Source organism: Lepidochelys kempii, chromosome 6, assembly GCF_965140265.1.
Source record: "Lepidochelys kempii isolate rLepKem1 chromosome 6, rLepKem1.hap2, whole genome shotgun sequence".
Lineage (NCBI taxonomy): Eukaryota > Metazoa > Chordata > Testudines > Cheloniidae > Lepidochelys > Lepidochelys kempii.
In genome coordinates, this window is record NC_133261.1 from 74,925,307 (window position 1) to 74,946,346 (window position 21,040).

A 21,040-nucleotide genomic window follows, 5' to 3' on the forward strand; every position below is an offset into this window, starting at 1 on the left:
TGAACATCTGTCTAGCTCATTCAAACCCCCTGGGCAGAGCTAATGGTGTGAAACAGGAGTTCTGGAGCCAGTAGCTCACTCCCAGAGTCATTGAGGCTGCATGACCTACCCTTGTGGAAGAGGGTGAACCTGTGGGGGTCTGACACACTAAAGGGGTAGCCCCAGAAGACTATTCAAAGGCCAGGGCATAGCACAGACACTGTAAATCCATAACATATGCCATACACTAAATTTATTTGGAGTGGTTGCCATATCATGTTATTAATGGTAAGGGCTTGATAACCCCGTGCTGGTGCAGGGGGACTGAAAATTGCACCTTGCTGAGACAGCTGCACTCTACAGAATGATTCTCCTATTCCCTGCTCCCACCGCCTTCTGTAAGGTCAGTTTTTCTACCACTGCCCTACTTAAAGGCCCTGACAGTGGATGTTTGCAGTGGTGTTGTAACCATGTTGGTCCCAGCATATTACAGAGGCAAGGTGGGTGAGATAATATCTGTTGTCAGACCAACTTCTGTTGGCGAGAAGTTGGTCCAATAAAAATGTTACCTCACCCTCCTTCTCTCTCTGACAACAGGTGGCAGCTTTAAGTTACTAGCTATGGTTGTCTGGGGGAAGACTCCCCAGAGTGATGCCCCAGTAACTTGACATTCTACTACCAGGTTCCAATAGCAGGTCAGTGGATACTATTGACATAGTCTAATGCATGTTGACTAGCTATGCCTTCATGGAGCATGCCCACAGTATGGAACACATTCACGTCTGCATCATTCTTTCATTTGGTGCTTAACATATGGGGTATAATCCTGCCATTGACTTCAATCCTGGCCCTGTTCTATGTTTCTAGGAAAATCTTCATTTTTATATCATTACTATATTACTTTGCTATCCTTACTGAGTTGAGCCTTCACAACTGAGTTAATGTACACTGACCCATTAATTCAAGTGGCCCATAGAATCATAGTAAGAAGAAATGAAAAATGGATTAAAAATTATGTAAATATAAATTTCCATATTGGTTTATTGTTCCTTGTATGTAAGAAATTTTATTGTACAATTTACAGAGCTTTAAAATGTAAAATGGTTAAAAAAATGTGTACAAAAAAGCATATTCTCAGAAAATTATGCTAATAGCAAAAACATGGGCGGGGGAGCAAAAATCTTCAATTCAGTGTGCAAATATTTTATAAAAATAGAAATACTAACTCTACAGGTAGCACTTCCTGATAAATTATTTAAATAGCGTATCTACACAATTATGAGATTAACTATTCAATGGCAATGAGAAAAATAATTTATAAAAATACAGGCAATGGTCTACAAGATGACAAAAATATAACACAACATTAGAAATAATATTTAACATTGTTTCAATGCCATTTTCTTATGGGGAATATACTTTTCCGCAAAGAGAATTTGACTATGTACAGCGTTTATTTTTAAAAGTTCTACAGTAGCTTTAAAGATTGTTAGACATTTAACTTCTGCTTGATCCAAAGATTTTTTTCTCAGTCACACAATGAGGTAATATTTGTACATAAAAGTTTCACCTTGTTATTTTTTTTTCCGGAAAGACAAAGGATTATAGGTATAATCATGCTGCCCTTTACACCTGGAAAAGCTTCAATTAATGTATGTCTTGCCACCCTCTCCCAGGAGCTCCTAAAATCCCACCTTCTCTGTGAAGCACTCCTGTTTTCACCACTGCACATGGATCATTCCAATGTGCAACCTGCAACTTCATAAATGGCTATAATCCAATGCCATAAAGACAAGTGCCATTTGTGCCTCTAGTTTGAAAACTTGTCAGGGCAGGGATTCTGTTCTTTGTCTGGCATATTGTTGACCAATTGTAAAACACCATGAACATCTAATGGCACTACATAAATGATTAACTAGTAACAAATGCTGTCTAGTCCCTCCAGTAACAGGCACAAGAGATAGGAACTGACAACATATAAAAAAGGACTTGTTTTTAAAAGAAGCAGAAAGGTAACCTACCAGGCCATCACCAATTGCTTTGCACAAAGAAGTAAAAAAACCAATACATGGAACGCTGACTTAGAAAAAGCCAACAAACATTCCATTCCCTCCAGCTGCTGTTCCCTGTTCTCCACATTCTCTATGGGAAAGTTGCTTTTTGTAATTAATACATCTCAGCTATCTGATCCAAACAAAAAGCTTTCTAAACTAAAATCTAGGTTCAGTATAGAACAGAATAAATAATCTGTATTTACAATTGTACAGTCTTGAAGACTTGTAACAATGATTCTATGGATAGTCTTGACGCATTTATTTTGTTTTGTTTTATCAATAGTCCTTCAGTCATTATGACATCCAGGATAAGTAAAAAATAAATATTTTACATTTAAGGTTTTATCTACAGCCTTCTTCCTCCTCCCAAAAAGTGAGGAGTTAAAAAAAGTCCATGAAATTTGTAGAAAAAGGAATGTTACTATTGTCATTTGTTGTGCCTTTTTAACCATAAAATATAAAGCAAAGATTCTTGTTCCTTGAAGGCCAGCAGAGGTGCTAATTGAGCTGGTGTGCTTTCCAGCACCTTTTTTAAAGTTCTTGCTACATCTGCACTTGCTACATGTGGAATAAAATAAATCTCTATTTAATCAGGCAACGGCACTAGATTCCAATTGTGAATCCCTGTTCTTACCAAGCGGTACAATCCTGTGTGTCAATCTTTATTCCCTCTTCCCCACTGGGGATCTGTTTTACAGTTTCTATTTTATACTGTATGGATTAATTTGCTACTACAGCTAGTCTACGTCATTAAATCAAGGAATATATTTGTCACCTGAAAGATATTTAGTCCAAAATGTAACAGTTTCTCCAAGTTACCCGGATATAAACCCCAGAGCATAGGCACCTTTTAGACAAGCATGGCAATTTTCTGTTTAACCTTTAAAAGTCCACCCTCCCATCCCAAATCCCCTTTCCCCACATATTGAAATATCTTTTGTTTTTAAGTAGTCCAAAGCACATCCAAAGATGTTCTTATTACAAAAATGCTACTTGGCGGGACCACCACTAAAAGAGAGGCAGTGACACTGCACTGTGATAAAACAGCAAAGCAAACGTCTTTTACTGAAGCACAGGTGTGCTTTTTAGATGAAGAAAAATTCTCATTCATGAAAAACACATTTGTTTCCTTCCATTTTAGCCGAGGTCATATGTTGAGTTTACTTTCAGTTTCATTCTTTCAAAAGCATTCTTGAGGCAGGTCATGTGTTTTGAGTCCACATTTGTGCAGACAGAAGAAAGGAAGGAATACAATGGTCCCAGGGTTTGTAAAATATTAAACATTTCAGAAGGTGCAATACCAGCATTTTTAAATAGTCTCTGGATCAATAACCTCGTGATTATGGATCTGTGGAGGAAGGGCAGGGGGGAGACAGAAAAATTACAGAATGAGTTAAAATATTTCTGTATTATCAATCATAATTATAGTTAGGGACTAATCTGAAAAGCAGTTCTTTACCCCTTTAGTAGCAATTTCTTGAGCCAGACTTTTGTATGAAATGGTCAGGAATGTAAGAAAGATTTGAGTTATATGATAGAGTGCATACACACTTGAAAACCTAGCCTAACTCAGCTGAACACATAAACCCTGACTTGTATGGGCACATAAACCATGAGCTGTGCATACATTTTGCATGGGTCCAAGCCAATTGGGGTATGTTTGCATGTGCATATGTGTACATTAATATGTAAGTAAGGATTTTCTCTTTTCACACTGCAGTTTATGCACATGCATTTGAAAAATCCGGCCAGGTATTAAAAAAATCACTAGCTGTAGTTCAAAGCATGAAGTAAATATATTTTATATGCCTCTTCAAACATCATGTCCTGCAATTAAGTCTCTTCAACATTTCACTTTTAGTGGATGGTAACTTTTAACTATGCAAAATTCATTAACGGGATGTCCTCTACCCATCCCTGCACAACACAGATCTCAAAAGAAATCCTGCATGTGGCTCAAGAGTAGTAAAAGATTATTAAAATGTTGTATAATCCCACAAGATTTAAACTGATAAATTTCATCTTTAAATTTGTTTAAGAAAGTGGCCTTAAGAAAACAATTGTCATTTCAGTGTACTTCAGTAAAATGTCATTCCAACAAGATGCCATCCTTACCTCTGCATTCATATTTAAGATCTGAGAAGAACACCATTTCTTGAGAGAAGACAAATAATCCTAACCGACCACCAGCATAAGTTTTATCATAGATTGGTCCTGAATCAGCCATGATTTTCTTCCCTTCGTACATTACAACTCTGCAAGAAGAGCAGTAATAAATCATCCTTGTCAGCTGTGGTAAGTTTTTATCTTTAACATAAGGCTAACCGTTACCAAAATGACATTTGCCCTCAAGTCCCTTCAGATATATCTCAACAATGGTTACCTAATGTAGCCAGTCTTTGGTCTGTGGCTAAGACGCCATCTGTAGGCAGTAAAATCTTTCCAACCTACGTGACGAGGATCATGCCACAAGGTCCGCACCTAAAAAAGAAGGATACGATGATAAATAACCAGAGGAATCCAATTATTTAGGCAATATTTTGACACCATGACATCTCGAGAAGCTTTTTATATTCAAAATAAGGGCGTACAGCTGGACAGTGTATCCAAAAGACAGGCTCTGAATAGAGTCTTTTGATATGCATCTGATTTAACTCCGCTCCTAGAGAGGTTCCTGTTTAATTATTCAATCTGCCTAGTGCTGGATGTTGAATGTTTCAGAAGACCATCAGAAATAATGGACTCCCTACTTGTTTTAAGCTTAGTAGAGTCCCTTAGCTCCAAACGGAAACTATGTAGAGCATATGCTTCATAGTCAAGTTTATACACAAAATCCTACAACTACAAATCATTATTTCTTCTAAGAGCCCCTTTCTACACTAACAGGATGCACAAACTCCCCAGAATTACCATGCTTATTGTTAGAGTAAAGCCTGGCCTCAGGTGCAAGAAAATAATTAACCACAAATGCAGTTCTTACCTGCCCAGCGGTGTTTCCTGTGTGCCACAGAGCATTTCGAAGGTGCTCTCCAGGACCTGTGGTAGAGTTCACAACTTTGATAGAAAGACCTGAGTATCCCTGAGCTTTGGTTGGTGTTGAGTCCCAATAGGACTGGGTGATCTGCTTCCACATGACTACATAGAAACGGCTGCTAGACTGATAACCAAATACAAAGCCAGCATAGTCATCATCCCTTTCTGTATTGATGAAGAATGTGCCACTGAAGTCCACAGCATTGAATTCATCAAATCCTGGGTGAATAATAAGGAAACTAGGTTTGAAGTTGCTGCTTTTATTAGCCTTATGCTGAACCTAAAGCTAAGTTTCTAGACTTTTATAAGACACTGAGGAGAGAGGATCCAAAATGTTCTACTCACCCACTGCAAGTCCAGGATCACAATTGACAGTCTGAACCAGCTCTTTACCCTGGTGACGAACCACCCAGTTAGGATCATTTTGCGATGTTCCCTTAGGATCCAGGGGAACCATCTGAAATCGACGGAAGTCTGTCTCACTGATGTCAACATTCTCAGGGCAGATGTCATCAATGTCTGGCACATTGTCTTGGTCAAAGTCATCTTTGCAAGCATCTCCACGTCCATCACCTACAAAAGTATAGCTTCACAGTGACAACTCTGAAAACTCACTGGCATAATTTGAGAATGATGTATCACTACGGTTGCCTCAAAGTCATACATGACACTTCAGATGGAAATCCGTTGCAATGTTTTGGCTGTGTCTCTACTACAAGAAGCCTAGATTTATTTACATAGTCACCCTGGTATCTTAGTGTCAAGAAGTTTTTTTTTAAAGATATGGCTTAGGTTTACATTAATTACAGTAGCCATGAGCAATTAATGTGTTCAGACCCCCTTTTCCCTATCCCAATATTTCTTCAATTTTGGCATATTCCCAAACTTCATTAAGATATGGGGAATCAGCATAAGATCTACAGTAAAAAGGAATGACATAATACCAATACAAACTGTACATTTTTTTTAATAATCTTTTAAAAAGAGAACAAGTTATTCATAACAGAATTTTTTAAACATTGGTATATAATGCTAGACAAGCCTGTATGGGAAATTACTGGTTTTGATATTATAATGTTCATCTTACTTACCATCAGAGTCAGTCTGGTCTGGGTTGGCAACCAGTCTGCAGTTATCTTTGTCATCAGGGATACCATCATTGTCATCATCATGGTCACAGGCATCACCTTTGCCATCCTTGTCGTGGTCAGCTTGATTAGCATTGGGCACATAGGGGCAGTTATCTAGGTTATTTTGATGGCCATCTTCATCTATGTCCTGATTGTTGTCACATTTATCACCTATGCGGTCAGAGTCAGAATCCTCCTGTTGGAGAAGAGGGAAAGCTTGAAGAACAAGCTTTAAAATGCACAACACTTCTTGCAGCACTTGAGGATGCTGACAAGAAAGACAGAAATACAAGGCTAGAATTTAGGATTGCTATTCCCTTAAAGGACCAGTGCTAAATTGTTACACTCATTTTGCAATTCAGATGAGACTAGTTGTGCTAACTTCTTTTGAACTACTTTATTATTAACATTTCACTAACCAATTGCTTTAGGCTTATTTATCTGAACATCTGGGGCTCAGAGAGTAGTGTGGTTTTCAACTTTTTCCCAGGAGCTTTACAATTATGCATGTAATGTTTCTGCAGCTGCAGAGTAGTCTCTATTTACTCCATGAGATTTGCAGAGATCTAGTGTCAGTTTACCCTCCATCTTGCACCTTGTATCTTTCTGTTCCAAGCACCATATGAAACTGACTTCAGTATGTACCTAGCCATTAGATCACTCTTACATTATAAGAACATTTTGACAGACTGTTGTATGGCTTCCGCTCCATGTCATAATTTTCTTAATTACAGAAACAGCCTCCAAAGCCCTCTATAAACATAGAGACTAAGTGGTATTGTAAGGAGATAGTTACTTCCCTTAGTAGTGGGCTATACCTGGAAAACCCTCTTCTGCTTGCATTTTGTATATACTTTTGCATCTTGTTGTTTGCTAAGTTAGTTTCTGTAATATGATCACATGGCATCTAGCTTTATATTTGCTAGAGCTATCAAAAGTTAGCCTGTCCTATATTCTTGCAGACACTCCTCAGACCCCAGGAGTTATTGAAATGTCAGAGGCCATTTTAACTTACACATTCTGAATTGCTACAAGTGCTAGGGTTTAAGTTATTTTTTCCTTAATATGCTACCCTACAGCAATACTTACAGGTGAGAGTTTTGTGGATTAATTTAAAACAACCATTCAAGAAAACGCTCCATGAAAAGCCAGTGAAAAACCTAACAAAAATAGAATGGACCATGCTTCCCCCCACTTCACCTCCACCTATTAGGAAGAAGTCAAGCATTCCAGTTATGCCCCTGAAGCTATTCATTTTACTGCCTTTTACTTGACAGGACTATACAGGCTTTACCCACTGCTGCTGTCAAGTGTCTTAGAACCAGCAAATTCAGTGGAAGGGGCTGGAAACTCCCTCACCTCCACTTAATCTTGTAAAGATTAGTCTTCATATTATTTATGAATGTTGGAATATGCCTTTGAGCCTTGGCCATAAAGAGGCAAAAGCAGGCAGCATTACCCTTATTGTACTGGCAAAGGCAATCTTTTGAAATGTGGTTGTTTTGTACTGCTTTTTTTTGAGACAAAGGTTAAAGCAATGTGTCTAAACAAAATGAAATGCAATGCACTGCACTAGTTAAGCCTCTGGCCCTGCTGTGCCTACGAGCTACCTCTATTTCTAGCACACACAGATGTTCTGCATACACCCTGTATTAATGTCAAGCACCTGCCAAGTGTTTGGGGGTTGATTTTTTTTCAGAAAAAAGAAAAAAACAGCAACAGTTGCTTTGAGTCACATTACTCCTCTATTTTTAGCTAATTTGGATCCACTTTTTTTAACCCCAGCCCTAGTAATGCGTGTGTCTCTATTTGTAATTTACATAGTCTTAGTTTTTCTTGTACAGCATGTTCATTTGACTACACTCCAGACTGTACAGTAGAATCACTGAGAAGAAATTCTCATAGGCTGTTTACTATTAGTTGTAACCCATGTAAATTTCATGCTGTACTCCCAGAGTTACTGCAACTGACAAGATCCATAGTCAAGTTTACAAACAGGAGGAGTGTCTCCCATTAAAAATGCTCAGGACACACATGACTTCAAGCAAGAGTCCTACAAACCTCCATTACTCAATTTCAGACAATAGCTAGCAGCTGTGTGAGCTTCCTGTGAGGTATGTTATCACCTGATAAAGGCATCATGTCAGCACAGTGTGTATAACAAAGGGTAAAAATTAAATGGGAAATACGATTTGAATAGCAGGTGCAGATAGAGGTCAGAATACAAAAACCTACCTGGTCTGGATTGTGTTCCATAGGGCAGTTGTCACACTGATCCCCAACACCATCCAAATCTGTATCCCTCTGGTCTACGTTGTAGACATATTGGCAGTTGTCCCTTTCATTAAGAATGCCTAAAGGAGCAGAGAAGAGATGAAGAATTCAAGTGGCTTACATAGATCATAAGCTCCACAATCTGAGTACTGTAAACTGGCAGTGGAACTGCAAAAAGTAAATAAGGTTGACAATTAAGCCAACAGTTTGTATGTTGCTAAAAAACCCACACTTGTACAGCATAATCTACAATAATTTATCGAACACTAATTGCAACCCCTGTTACAACCGTGGGATAGCACAGGACTTCATAAGTTATATCTCTCACCCATTGCCAGTGTGAATGGGGCTATAAATCAGGACCATCTGCTTCAAAAAATATAGGCTCCTAAACTAAAAGGAGATTTCCATTGGCTGTAATAGGATTAGTGCTTATAGCCTCAGTCACTAGGAGGTGACTTGATCACATACTTGACTTTCTATCCTGCACAAGACAGTGGTACCAACAGAGGCAACATATAACTGCCATCTATGCAGTACTGAACTATCTGTACGTTTAGGAGTGTGGAAATGGCAACAGAACACCTTACCATCTCCATCAATATCCACAGCACATGCATCTCCTTCTCCATTGTTATCAGTGTCAATCTGATCAGGGTTGTGATTGTAGGGGCAGTTATCACAGCGGTCACCAACGTCATCCCTATCATAGTCATACTGCTGTGGGTTGTAAATGAATGCACAGTTGTCCTGCAAGAGGGAGGAGAGGTCCAAAACCACTATTAATAAACAGAGAACTACTTTGGTGCTTTACCAACACAATGCAAATGTAGGACATTTGTTTTAGGAGGACATTTAATGCAAGTTAAGAAAATGCTTGAAAATTCAAACTAGTTAAGCCCTCTTCAGTGGGCAGATCAGAACTACAGTTTCCTTAAAAAAATAAATAAACACTCAGATTGTAATGGATCCAAAGGATGTCTGGGAAGAAGAAGTGGAATAAAACAAATTTAGATTTAAAAAAACAAAAAACCACGCACCCTACTTAACAACATTGGCCAATATTTCAAGCCCTTTGCATCTCAGCCAAATTTACCACTGGTGTAAATAGCAGAAGTGATAAAGTTGCTCTCACTTGCAGTGAATTACAATGACATTCTGAAAACCTTGGTTAGGCTGCTACTGTAAACCAACAACTAGAATGTGGAAGTGAAGAATGGGAGGAGGAAGATTAGCCACCTGCATGCTGGAATGTTACTGTTTACTTGCTGACGCTTCAGCTGTCTCAAGAGTCTTTTTGCCTGCATGAGACTATGAAAGCATGAAGTCAAGAGTCAATCTCATTTTCAAAGTTCAGGCAGCTGCAGCTACTTCCTGGAACTACTGAAGATGCAATCAGAGTTAGGCATCTCTTTTCAGATAGAGATCTTTCCCTTTGACCCTGTCAATTTCCTAAAATCATCTGTTAAGATTAAGGTCAGAGGCCAGGACTTGACCACTGGGAGTGGAGAAAGGAAAAGCTACACTAGAAAAGGCATGAATCTTTCATGTAGCCTTACCCTGTCATCTGGAATGTTATCATTATCATCATCATTATCGCATGCATCACCAATTCCATCCTTATCATAGTCTTCCTGCCCAGAGTTGGGAAGATTGGGACAGTTATCCTAGAAAGGAGAAAATGCAAAAGTATTTTTATCCCAGGCATAAATGCCATGTTTTCTTTATTTTTTTTTTTTTAAGAGAGTGAACCGCTAGAGCTATACAGCATAATTCAGATCTCATTTACACTGGTGATACCTCAGTGTAATCACATTGATTTCAACCAGTCATCATAATTTTTAAAGACTGCAGATAAAGTTTTCAGAAGTCACTTAGAAGCCTAAGTGCATGTTATTTTTGAAGATGGTACTTAAGCACTTTTGAAAGTCTCCTCCTGTATCTTTTTTGCCTAAAGCTTTTCTCTATGACATTGAGAAAGTTTATGGGTCGCTCTTTGTAGGAACATAGATGTGGTATTTTTGGAATTACTGGAATGTTCCGAATTCCTGAATGTTACAGGCATGACTCAACTACTGTAATAACAGCTTCTCTGACAATCTGTGACTTCTGACAGTACAATGCCATGATATCCCTGAAGGGATATATTCCTATTTTGCACTATAGGTAGTTTAATACCTGTAATTACTCAAAGGTCTGACTGTCTCATAAGCCTTTAAAATACTGAGCATTTAGCACATTCCTTAGATATATGCTAAGGCAATTTCTTAAAACTGTTAAGTGGGAGAACAGGGGAATATCCTTACTTTTTTGCAGTGATAAGTGGCATTGGCAACGCAGACAAGGTTCTCATTTGGCCATCCATCTAAATCAGTATCTTCTCCACAGATTATGCCATTGCCAGCATAGCCTGGTTTACACTCACAGCGGTACATGGGGTCACTGAAGTGGCCAAGGTAATTGCACTTGGCATTCTTGTTGCAATCATGAGTTCCATCTGTGCATGGATTACGTGGTTTGCAGACCTAAAAGACCACACACACAAAGACAGTAAAACCACTGCAGAAGTCTCTATCCCTCATTCTTCCTGGATATACCACTAAGGCAAGAGGAATTTATGGCTGTTTTGATCCTAGATCTTTCAGAAACAAAATCTTGAAGCACAGTTGCCATCTTAGTATTAATAATTATTTGTCCTTATTCAAAACCTATCTTCAAAGGGATCAGGCACGTACAGGTCTAAATAGTCACATGTTAAATATTTACTTCATTTCTGAATTGGCAACATTTCAACCAATGTTCATCCCCCAAACTCATGACATATGCACCTTCCCACCTTTAAAAGGCTAAGAAAGCAACAGCTTCTAAAACTCATTTTACTGAAGCAGTTTATACGCTTGTACTATGCTGTCTCTTTACAGACAACCTTTAATTTCCCAGACTATGAAGGCTGGTAAAGAACTTGCTTTTTCCCTTTTTTGAAAACTTCAACCTTTTCAGGAGGTGCTTTAGAATACAGAAGGCAGCTGGGAGGTTTTATAAACCAGGAAAATTCTCAACTTGGCAGTACCTGCTTGTTAGCTGTGGCATCCTCAATACCCCGACCAAAAGGCTGTGTTCCAGTGAAACGTGGTGGGCAAGGCAAGCAGTTGTATCCAGGTTCAGTGTTCTCACACCTGTGCACGCCATTGAGGACAAAGCAGGTATCAGGAACCTCTTGACACTGAAGGGAGAAAGATTGGGGTAGCAGGGAAAATTAGAGGATTTCTTAGGGCATTTGGTTTTTATCTTGTAGTTTAGTGTTTTGTACTTTTTTATTTAAAAAAAGAAAAAAAAAGAGAGACTACAAACAAGAACCCAAGCTTCTGACCTCATCAATATCTTTGCATTGAACACCATCGCCATGGTAACCAGTAGGGCAAGCACCACACTTCCAGGAACCATCAGGGGAGCTGGTACATGTCGTTCCCGCAAAGCAGGGATTAGATAGGCATCCATCTGAGACACAAGATTAGATCATGGTAAATGTCAATCATTTTAGCAGTCTGTTAAGGTGCTGGATATGGCCAATAGGTGAATTTAAACAAACTCTTTGGACTGTTTTGGAGGGGTATGGCAGCATTTTAGACTTGAACAGCCTCACTAACCAGTGGAAAATACTAAAGGTAAATTTCTACATGGCAGTGACATTAGAATGTCAAATGAAAGTAAGAAGTTGTTGGTTTCAGTTGCATTCTTAGCTGCAGAAAGAAGTATTGTCTAATGGATTGATAATGGGGCTAGGAGTCAAAAACTCCTTCAGATCTAATCTCAGTTTTGCCACTGACTTGTCGTCATGTCTTGACAAAGTAATCCAGCTATTCTTGTCATATTCTACCCTCAGTTACACAAATAGAAATTTAAAGTAATGGCACTGAAACCAGTTATGTTACTCTAGATTTGTAACAATGCAATGGAAGACAGAATTTGACTCTCAGTTTTCCCCATCACTAAACTGGAGATAATACAGGACTTCAGATGAGGTGTAATTTTTGCACAGATATTTGAAGATGTAAGTGTATCCAAGTGCTATGTAAAAACAATTTTTTTAAACCTAGAGTTACTCACCAATTGGACAGTCCTGCTTGTTGCAGACCTGGGTCCCGGTGGCATCACCTATGCAGTCCTTCCCACCATACTGAGGCTCAGGGTCATTGCAGAGACGTCCACGTTTTTGAATGCCTCCTCCGCATGTGACTGTACATACATCCCATGGAGACCAGGGTCCCCAGTTTCCATTTACTACAAAACAAATCCATGGAAAGTGTAAACATTCACAAAACTGATGGTAAATTCAGCAAGATTCTACTAGCTGCATCTAACCTAGGTATTGATGCATGTGTCAACACCACTGCTGCACTTAGACATCGTGAAAGAATGAAGGACAGAATGGCAGCCCTACATTTTTCATTTCTGAGTTTGCTAAAATTAGAGCCTGAGTGTTATTCAAAGTAATTTTTAAATTTAATTTTTCTGTAGTGAGTTTTTTGTAAATATGAGATTTTACCTAACAGTTGATTTAACAAGAGACAGATGCCAGGAATAGATTATATAGCAACTTCCAGCTCAAGAGGCTTGTTGTTTAAGTTAAATAATGTAATAGTCTCTATTTGACCAGTATACTTACTTGGGCAAGGATCTTTCTGGCATGATTTGGTTTCTCTTGCCTCACCCTCACACGGTTTGCCATTCATCTGTGGGACTGGAGAGTTGCAAAGACGGATTCTAGTGATCATGCCAGTGCCACAGGTAACAGAACATGATGACCATGGCGACCAGTGGCTCCAACCACCATCCTGTTTGACTTCAGAAAAGACAAACACCTATTACCATCTATGAGTTCTTTGAGGCATGTCTGCAGAGTTCCAAGAAGACTTTTGGCAGTGTGTGAATGCCAATATTAAATAAAAACCACAGTTTTACTACACCACTATCGTGGCTACAGAGTCAAAAAAATTAAATGCATGCTGGCCTGAGATTTTGCTGTGTTTAGTTCAGGCCCAGTGCCAAAACAAACATTCATGCTTGCTTCCATTGCATACATTTCAATTCTGACATGAGTTTAGTAGCCAAAAACCTTAGGAACTGCTAGAGCTAGAAACCAATGTTTTGTACCATCTGTAAGCAGCTTATTGTGGTTTAAACCATTACCCTGACTTGTGGTAATTTAATACTTAAATTACAACTGTGGAAGCCAAGGGTAGGCTCAGGTAATTTTTATGAGCTATGCAAGCAGATGAAATACTTACACCTCTTATCACACTCCTGAATGTGGCAGGTGCGAGTCTGCACAGAGGAACCTTCACAGCGATTATTGAGACTATCACAAGAGCGGCCTCTCTGCTGAACCCCATTCCCACAGGTCACAGAGCATGAAGTCCACTCAGACCAAGGGGACCAGCCATCTTCTGCATAGTCACTGGCTGTAAGAGAAGTACACTTCTGCTTAAAATTTGAATAAAAAACTTCTATTTTATAGACTACGTTTAAACCCTTTTCCTGCCCCCTCCCCCCCAAAAAATCAAAGGCTACAATTATGTCATTTCCCTTCCTTTTACAAAAGATTTCAGCATGAACTTTAAAGGTTCTGTGGTGTTGTCTCAGTGGCAAGCACAGAGGAAGGCAAGGGCAACACAACTATTTTAGTGCTGTACTTTACTTTCATAAGAGTTTCTCAGGTCACTGTTTGGAAGATCAGCTAACAGTTAGGCAAGGGCTGCATGTATGTTCTATTGCTGCTTATCTTGAACCCATTAGGCCATAAGTTGAGCTGCTTGGAAAAACTTCAACAGAACCATTTTCTATCAAAAAATGGTCAAAATCTAAATGCTTTGCAAAATCATGTTGCATCTGCCAAAATTTCATTTTGGAGAAACCTGGAAAAAAGTTCTAACAATGTCAAAATATCCGATTTTGACATTTTCAGAATGAAATGTTTCACTTTTTGTTGGAAAAATTTTATATTATATGATTTAAAGAGTTGAAATCAAAATGAAGTGTTTTGTTCAGTCCAAAACAAAGTTTTCAAAACTTTGATTTGGAGAATTTTGAAATTTTCAGGTTTTTTTCAGATTCAAAATGAAGGCAAATTTCAAAATCTTTCATGAAACAAAATGTCCATCTTCTGCACAGCTCTAGTTATTGGGTACATGTTGTAACTTTAGTACCTGGCTTCTTATTTTTCACCATAGACTTTGAAGTTATGAGGCCACTGATATGAGGCCACCCTCTGTTCACTCAGATCTAATACAGCGATAGCTGTGATATGTCAAAAGCAAACAAGTTTTTCATTATGACTTGAGTTCTATGACATTTTTGCTTCTATTGTCATTCCTAAATTCGTTATTAGTGTTCTCTTATGGTCATAGTTCAGTTGCTAAAAACTCTGAAGATTCACTTTTCAAAAAAGTATAATCATGACAAAATATTCTTGTAAATAGTTTACAGTATAGTTATATTTGTTGTGGAGGAAGATAGAGACCTAATCAGAAAAGCTGTTATCAGAGAACCTGATGGTAACAGCTTTACTTCTGATATTTTAAGAGAGAGTCTTTTTGCAAATTTTATATTGAAAAGTCAAATATTTTGCTGGAGAAAGTTGATATGAAGCTATTAGATATTTGAGACTATGTATACAAATATGTTTATTTTGTAATTAAGCTACACAATAAAGGCAGAGTTTCAAACAATGCTGTAATTCCAAATACAGCAGTTCCAAATTCAGATGATTTAAAAGAAGGACTTAGGTTTGACTGGTATTAGAGCATTCCAGTTTCAATACTGGTTACATCAGACTAGATTTGTCTACAGTATTTTGTAATACGGGCTTTTGAGGGACAGTTAAACTTCCTTTATGTGGCATGTTTCTTTGGATCAGTGCCATAAAGACCAAATTCAAAAGCAAGTAACCACATCTGAAATGTCCACCCTACCCTCCTTTCATGGCAAACATGCCATGGGATCCATGCCTGGACTGTCTGAAGTATTTTCAGGTTTCCAGTATTGCAGTGGTCATTACTTTGAGAAGTGGTAATTAGAATTTAATAGATAAATTATCAACTATAGTCTATTTAGGACAGGACTGCAGGATCGTTTAAGGGTCTCAAAATTCAGTTAATGCAAACTAAGGCTAATGGTTCTCCAGTGGTGTAATCCTATACCCTATTGTGGTAATTAGAGTACATTTTAGTACACTATACCTAGCTAAGTGAGACAGCAGAGCAGATTACAGCAGAAATGCCAAGCAAATTTCACTACTTACGCCAGCATCGTGGGCAGCACTCCCCATCAGGAACAGTGGCATTAGAACAAGGCATGAGAGGGCAAGACACTTTCCTGCATATAGTGGCAGAATTCTACAAAGAAGGAGAATCATAACTAAGCAAGTACAAATAAAGTTTAAGCTGAAATTTTAGCTGAAAAAGATCAAATGCTAAAGACAATTATCTACTGAATTTCTTGGAAAAGATTCAGTAGTAAGTCTACTGCATAACTCCTTGTTGTATTTAGAGCTGACACAATAGTGGTAGTTGTTCCAGTCATTCGTAGACCTGTTTTCCCAAGTTGTTCTTTAGTTACTTTCCAACCAAGAGTGGAAATGTTTTAGAATTTGTAGAAATTAAGCAAAAGAAACTGCCAAATGTCTGAGTCAAACTCTGCTGCATCATATCCCAAATATTTCAAACTTTGGGGGAACTAATGAAGAATTTGAAACCAGCTTTCTCATATGTTAATCTGAATTGAAATTGATTATATAAAGTGAGTTGAGTGGAGTTGGCTCAAAAAACAGCAATCCATAATTTATAGTTAGATGTGGCTTTGATCTTTAAGCCAGAAGCAGAACAAAAAACTCCACTAAAGACTGAATGAGAACTAAAATGCAGTGTATACTTTTGCCAGTTCTGTTCCTTTCAGGACAACAGGCCTTCTTATAGATATAGTTTTAGAAAAGAGTGCAGCAAATGATTGTGACAGCTACCAGTATTCAGTAATGAGAATCATAATGTCATTAGCTGACTACAACTTAAAGAATATGAAGACCTACAAGTATTCCATTTATATCTAATTCTTAGCCTTTGGTTTCCAAATTGAAGCAGGCTTTGATGGATTTGTACTCCAAAGTGTTTTTAAGAAGGTATAATTAAAATTTGAAGAATGCCATAAAAGGATGAGTTTTTAAAAAAGAAGTCTGTGGAACTATAGTTATGGCATTATTCAGCATTTTAGGATATTTTATAGCATTCTACAGGAACAGAACATACTGAAGAATGAATTCCTTGTATGGTTCTGTGGTAGTTTTGGCTAGCAGTTACCAACTTTATGAAATAGTCCTTCGTTCCAGGCTGCAAAATGTCTGCAAACTCAGTGGCATTAACAGTTTCATTATAGAATCAGGATTTTCTTTTAACTGGTTACATTTTCTAGTTAACGGCAAGGATTCATTCCTATTCATTTAAGTCAGCAAAAAGTGCAGTTGAGTGCCTAATTTGGACCCCAAGTATTTAACTTAGTTTACTTTTTGGTTTGTGTAAACTAAACAGAGGCATTCCCCAAATCACTGAAATAGACTGGTTAATAGACTATTATATCAGTTGGATGTTTTTAGCCTATGCCCTTCTAAAATGTTTCTTTGGTAACATTAAATGAAAGCTGCATTTACAGCACAGCCTACTACATCACTGGGTGCTTGATGGGTCTTTTAGATGGGTCTGATACAATATGCAGTTTAAGTGTGCCTAGTTTTGTGTAGGATTCATTCTTTTACAGAACGAATATCATTTAGGTAGCAGTTGTTTATATACAGATGTTGGCATGTTATGAACTGTAAGAAGTCTTTACCTGGCAAGTACATTCAGTGCAGCTGTCAATAGTCCACTCTTCTTTATTTTTGTGCAGAATTCCATTATGAATGCACACACCAGGAGTGATCTGCACTACTTTGGCAATCAATTCATTTTCTTCAGTCTTAATGAAACAGAAAAGAAAAAGCATCACAGGTATCTTCTGTATTAAGCTCTCCTTTGTCTCAACATTTGTAGTTTGGTCTACAAGTCTTAGAGGCAAGTTGTATTTGAGAGTGAAATACTAGCTAATGAAAACTACTTTGGATTTACTCTGCACTTACCACTTTACGCACTCTGTCTTGAAGTGTTGTAACCATGGACCGCAATCCTTGCATTTCCACAAACATATTTGTAAGTTCATCACAGGAGAAGCCACAGATTGCCTGGATATCCTTTGTTTTGTGGCCAATGTAATTAGTACGGATAGCTGGACTGGAACCATTGATGGGATTGTCCAATGTAATGATCGCACTAGTGGCTAAAAACAAAACAGTATGTGCATGTTAATATAGATACATGCACTTGATCTCTCAAGATTACAAGTGAAAAATTCATCGTCTGAAGTGTGCGTAACATCTGCTAACATAGCTGTCACCTAGTCCATTCATTTGTTTATAAGCCTGAAAAGGTAATATAATTTGTTATACAATAATGATTTGCATTTCAGCATACTTCTGAATTCTGTCTCAACTTGTCTTCCCAGCATGCTGAGGAATCCTGTTTTCAATAGGTCAGTGGATTCGAAAAAAGTTGCAGACTTACAGCTGGAGCAACCTTTGTTCCTTAGGATGGCCTCCAGGGTTGTTCCAAAGACAAACCGCACATTCTGCAGCACTCCCTGTGGACAGAGGAAAAATGACAACTTTCTGTCGCAATTACAGGGGAAAGAAGTGTCATTTTGCACAGAAAATTTAAAAGTTTCAATTGAAACATAAAAGTCAAAGGCAATAGGGTGAGGGATGTGTCCAGAATGCTTCACTACCCCTGTTGACTCAGTGATAGCAAGCCCTAAGTCTGAACACTCTTTTCCCCAGCTCTAAGTGTCTAATAACTCCACAGATGCACAATGTCTTTTCTTCTCCTCTCTATATTCTGGGTTTTATTTTTGTTTACTAAAATTTGTTACACAACTATTTATCTGTTCAGAAACTTTGAGTTCTTCCTGTAGTCTTACGAAATTCACCATCTCTCACTAAATGATTCTAAAGCTTAACTGTGCTTGGGATTTGAAGAGGATTTTCTACAACCCACCATTAACATGCAAGCATTCAAGTAGATTGTGGAGGCTATTTATGTTGGATGTTGACAGTTTTCTTGCAGAAGCTGATCAGCGGCTGCACCCCTCCTGTTCTCATTACTACTCTGTCTCTAGGGTGTCTAGGTGCGGCCACTGTGCCTTTAAGTGTTTCTCTTGTTGCGGGATCCCCATGAAGCTGCTGACTGAGAGAAGGAGCCTAACCTGGAAGTTGTCATTGACACCACCCTTGGCGATGCGGAGCTTGGCACTGCTGGCCAGGTCCCTGGTGAAGATGTTTTGGATGGGGATGTCCAGTTCAGCATTCTCCATTTTCTCACACCCTACGTACAGCTGGGCCCGGTCCTCCTGCACGAACAGGGTGATATTCTTCCAGTGCCCAGTGGCCAGCAGGGCATCCTCCACTGACACCACCTGCTGCTTGCCATCACCAGACAGGCTCAGGTCTAGGGTGCCTGCCTTGCCGTTAGACACCAGGTTGAAGATATGGCCAGAGCTGTCCTTGCGCTCCACGGCCAGCAGGGTGCCCCGGCTCTTTTTGGCCTGCCGGAGGGTAGCCAACAAGATGAAGCCCTTCTCAGCATAGATGGCATCCAGCAAATCTTGGAACTTGTCATCAGGCACGGCTGGGATGCGGCTGGCATCCTCAATGCGGTAAGCAGGGCTGGAGGGCTCAGGTCCCTTCACCAAGTGCACCCCAGTTGCCCGACGTCCGGCCCCCTTGCGAGTGAAGCCGATGAGTTCGAAGAGATCAAACACACTGTTATCATCGCCCCCAGACTCTGTGGAGAGACCAGAGCAAGCACTGTGAACAAGGACAGGAAGGGGCTGAGTGGTATGCAACCCCTGGAACACACTCAGGTGCTGAGGACTGTGAAAGTAGCTCAGCCCCATTGCAGGCTGGTGTTCACGGAGGCTGAGTGGGGGCTTTAAAAGGGAGTTGAAGGTCAGCCCAATGGGGTGGGGGAGCTGATGGAGAGACAGTGCAGGCAGGGGCAGCTGTGAAGCTAGTTCAGCCCTGTAGTGGGGCTGCTGTGCAGAAGGGCATGAGAAGTCCAGTTGGGATGCAGGTGAGTGTCATTTACATCCTGATTTATGCACAAAGGTAGCTGGACAGGGAGTGGGGTTTTGAGGGCCAGTAGAGGAGGGGAAGCCTATCAGGAGACACAAAGGGAGGACAGCAGAGTGCCCACATCTGTCAGATCCCATTTTAAGATCTAAGGGGAGAGTTCTCTGATCACCTACAGAGATCTCAACTAGTACATAAACCATTTCTCTCTGTGGTCCCCAGGGGCTAGGCTGCGAAGTAATGGACAGTGCAGGCAAGCTAGGGGAGAGTGCCCCAGGTGGCTTCTTTTAGTTCCTGAGGTACATTTTTTAACCATGCTCAACTTTGAAGTCCTTGAGTGCTCAGTCCTTCCTCGTTTGAAGGTTACATAAATTCTGCACAGGAGGAAATATTTGCTGTTCATAACCACTAATCTGAATATTCCTCAGGCTAATGCATTTTTGTGGGCTGGAAATATCAAAGCCGCTCTTCGCCACAGTTTAAGGTTTCATTCCTTCCAAGTCAGCACCAAAGAGATCAGAAGCCTTTTAAAAAATAATAATAATAATAATCCCCACCATTAATATTGACCCAATAAATCTCTTTATAATCGCCAGGTACAGAATGAAGCCGCTGTTCTTACCTGGGATCTGGTTTGCTCCGCAGACACCAAACATTAGGAGGAGGAAAAGTCCGCCCGATAGCTCCATGGCAAAGATCGGTCTCCCGGACAAACCTTCGAACAATAAAGGGGCATCTCATAGCCATTACATTCAGAAAAGTAACGTTTGGGGCAATCAGTAGGTTTGTCAGGTGCCCTGAAGATGGAAACCGCTGCAAAGGGCTACGTGGGGCGAAGGGAGAGAGAGACGAGCGAAGAGTGCTTAGGTAGCTAGACACACACAGACCCCCCACGCATTTCAGCTGGGTTCCCCCCCTTCTGCTGGATTCGATTTTCTCTCTTAGAAATTACATTACGTCGCAGGGGGAAATCAAAGCGCTGCTTCAGCACTTACCTTTACAGGAAAAGATGATGAGAGCCTAGAGATAACCCAGGGGAGGAACTATCTTCTGCAGCCACTGAAGAAAGAGCGATCAAAATCCTCGGAGTCTCCCGGTGGCTCTTAGGTGAGTTACCGTCTCGAGCGCTCTTTGCAGCGTCTCTGCAGACCAGCGTCTCTTTGCAGCGGGGTCTCCCCTGTTCCTGGAGCAGTCCGAGGGTCGCCGTGAGTCCTGCGTGGCGTGGCGTGGCGGATCGGTAGCCGCTTGCAGCCCCCGCAGGTTTCCCTTGGCTTGCAGCCCCTGGCCGGTGCAGTGGAGTGGCTGGAGGAGCTGCTCTCGCCTTTAAGGGGTCGCTCACATTCCTGAAAGTCCCGCGGGCCAAT

General features: G+C 39.9%; 1 protein-coding gene across 2 annotated transcripts; it reads right to left on the bottom strand.

Annotated features, from left to right (window-relative positions):
• Window positions 1–1,002: 1,002 nt before the first annotated feature.
• THBS1 (thrombospondin 1) lies at window positions 1,003–20,982 on the bottom strand. 2 transcript variants are annotated; one of them, XM_073348815.1, is made up of 22 exons: window positions 20,672–20,982; window positions 20,299–20,391; window positions 18,812–19,389; window positions 18,115–18,190; window positions 17,634–17,830; window positions 17,348–17,473; window positions 15,771–15,864; window positions 13,759–13,932; window positions 13,137–13,313; window positions 12,578–12,751; window positions 11,841–11,968; window positions 11,541–11,693; window positions 10,777–10,995; window positions 10,030–10,137; window positions 9,061–9,220; window positions 8,432–8,550; window positions 6,158–6,392; window positions 5,412–5,639; window positions 5,014–5,285; window positions 4,417–4,514; window positions 4,149–4,288; window positions 1,003–3,381 (listed from the first exon to the last, which is right to left on the bottom strand). In XM_073348815.1, exons 2-22 carry the CDS (start codon window positions 20,363–20,365, stop codon window positions 3,374–3,376), a joined length of 3,531 nt encoding a protein of 1,176 aa, XP_073204916.1. In that variant the 5' UTR covers window positions 20,366–20,391; window positions 20,672–20,982; the 3' UTR covers window positions 1,003–3,373. The 2 variants fall into 2 exon arrangements, with proteins under 2 accessions (XP_073204916.1, XP_073204917.1); XM_073348816.1 differs by lacking the exons at window positions 18,115–18,190; window positions 18,812–19,389; window positions 20,299–20,391; window positions 20,672–20,982 and adding an exon at window positions 18,025–18,087.
• Window positions 20,983–21,040: the final 58 nt, after the last annotated feature.

What these genes read in the sequence shown, in the direction of transcription:
- THBS1 (XM_073348815.1), bottom strand. Translation starts at nt 20,365, where the DNA reads ATGGAGCTATCGGGCGGACTTTTCCTCCTCCTAATGTTTGGTGTCTGC. An exon ending in GAACAAAGGTTGCTCCAGCT is followed by an intron (nt 17,831 to 18,114) that starts GTAAGTCTGCAA and finishes TTTTGTTTTTAG; the next exon opens with CCACTAGTGCGATCATTACA. An exon ending in ATGCCACAGCTAACAAGCAG is followed by an intron (nt 10,996 to 11,540) that starts GTACTGCCAAGT and finishes GTGGTCTTTTAG; the next exon opens with GTCTGCAAACCACGTAATCC.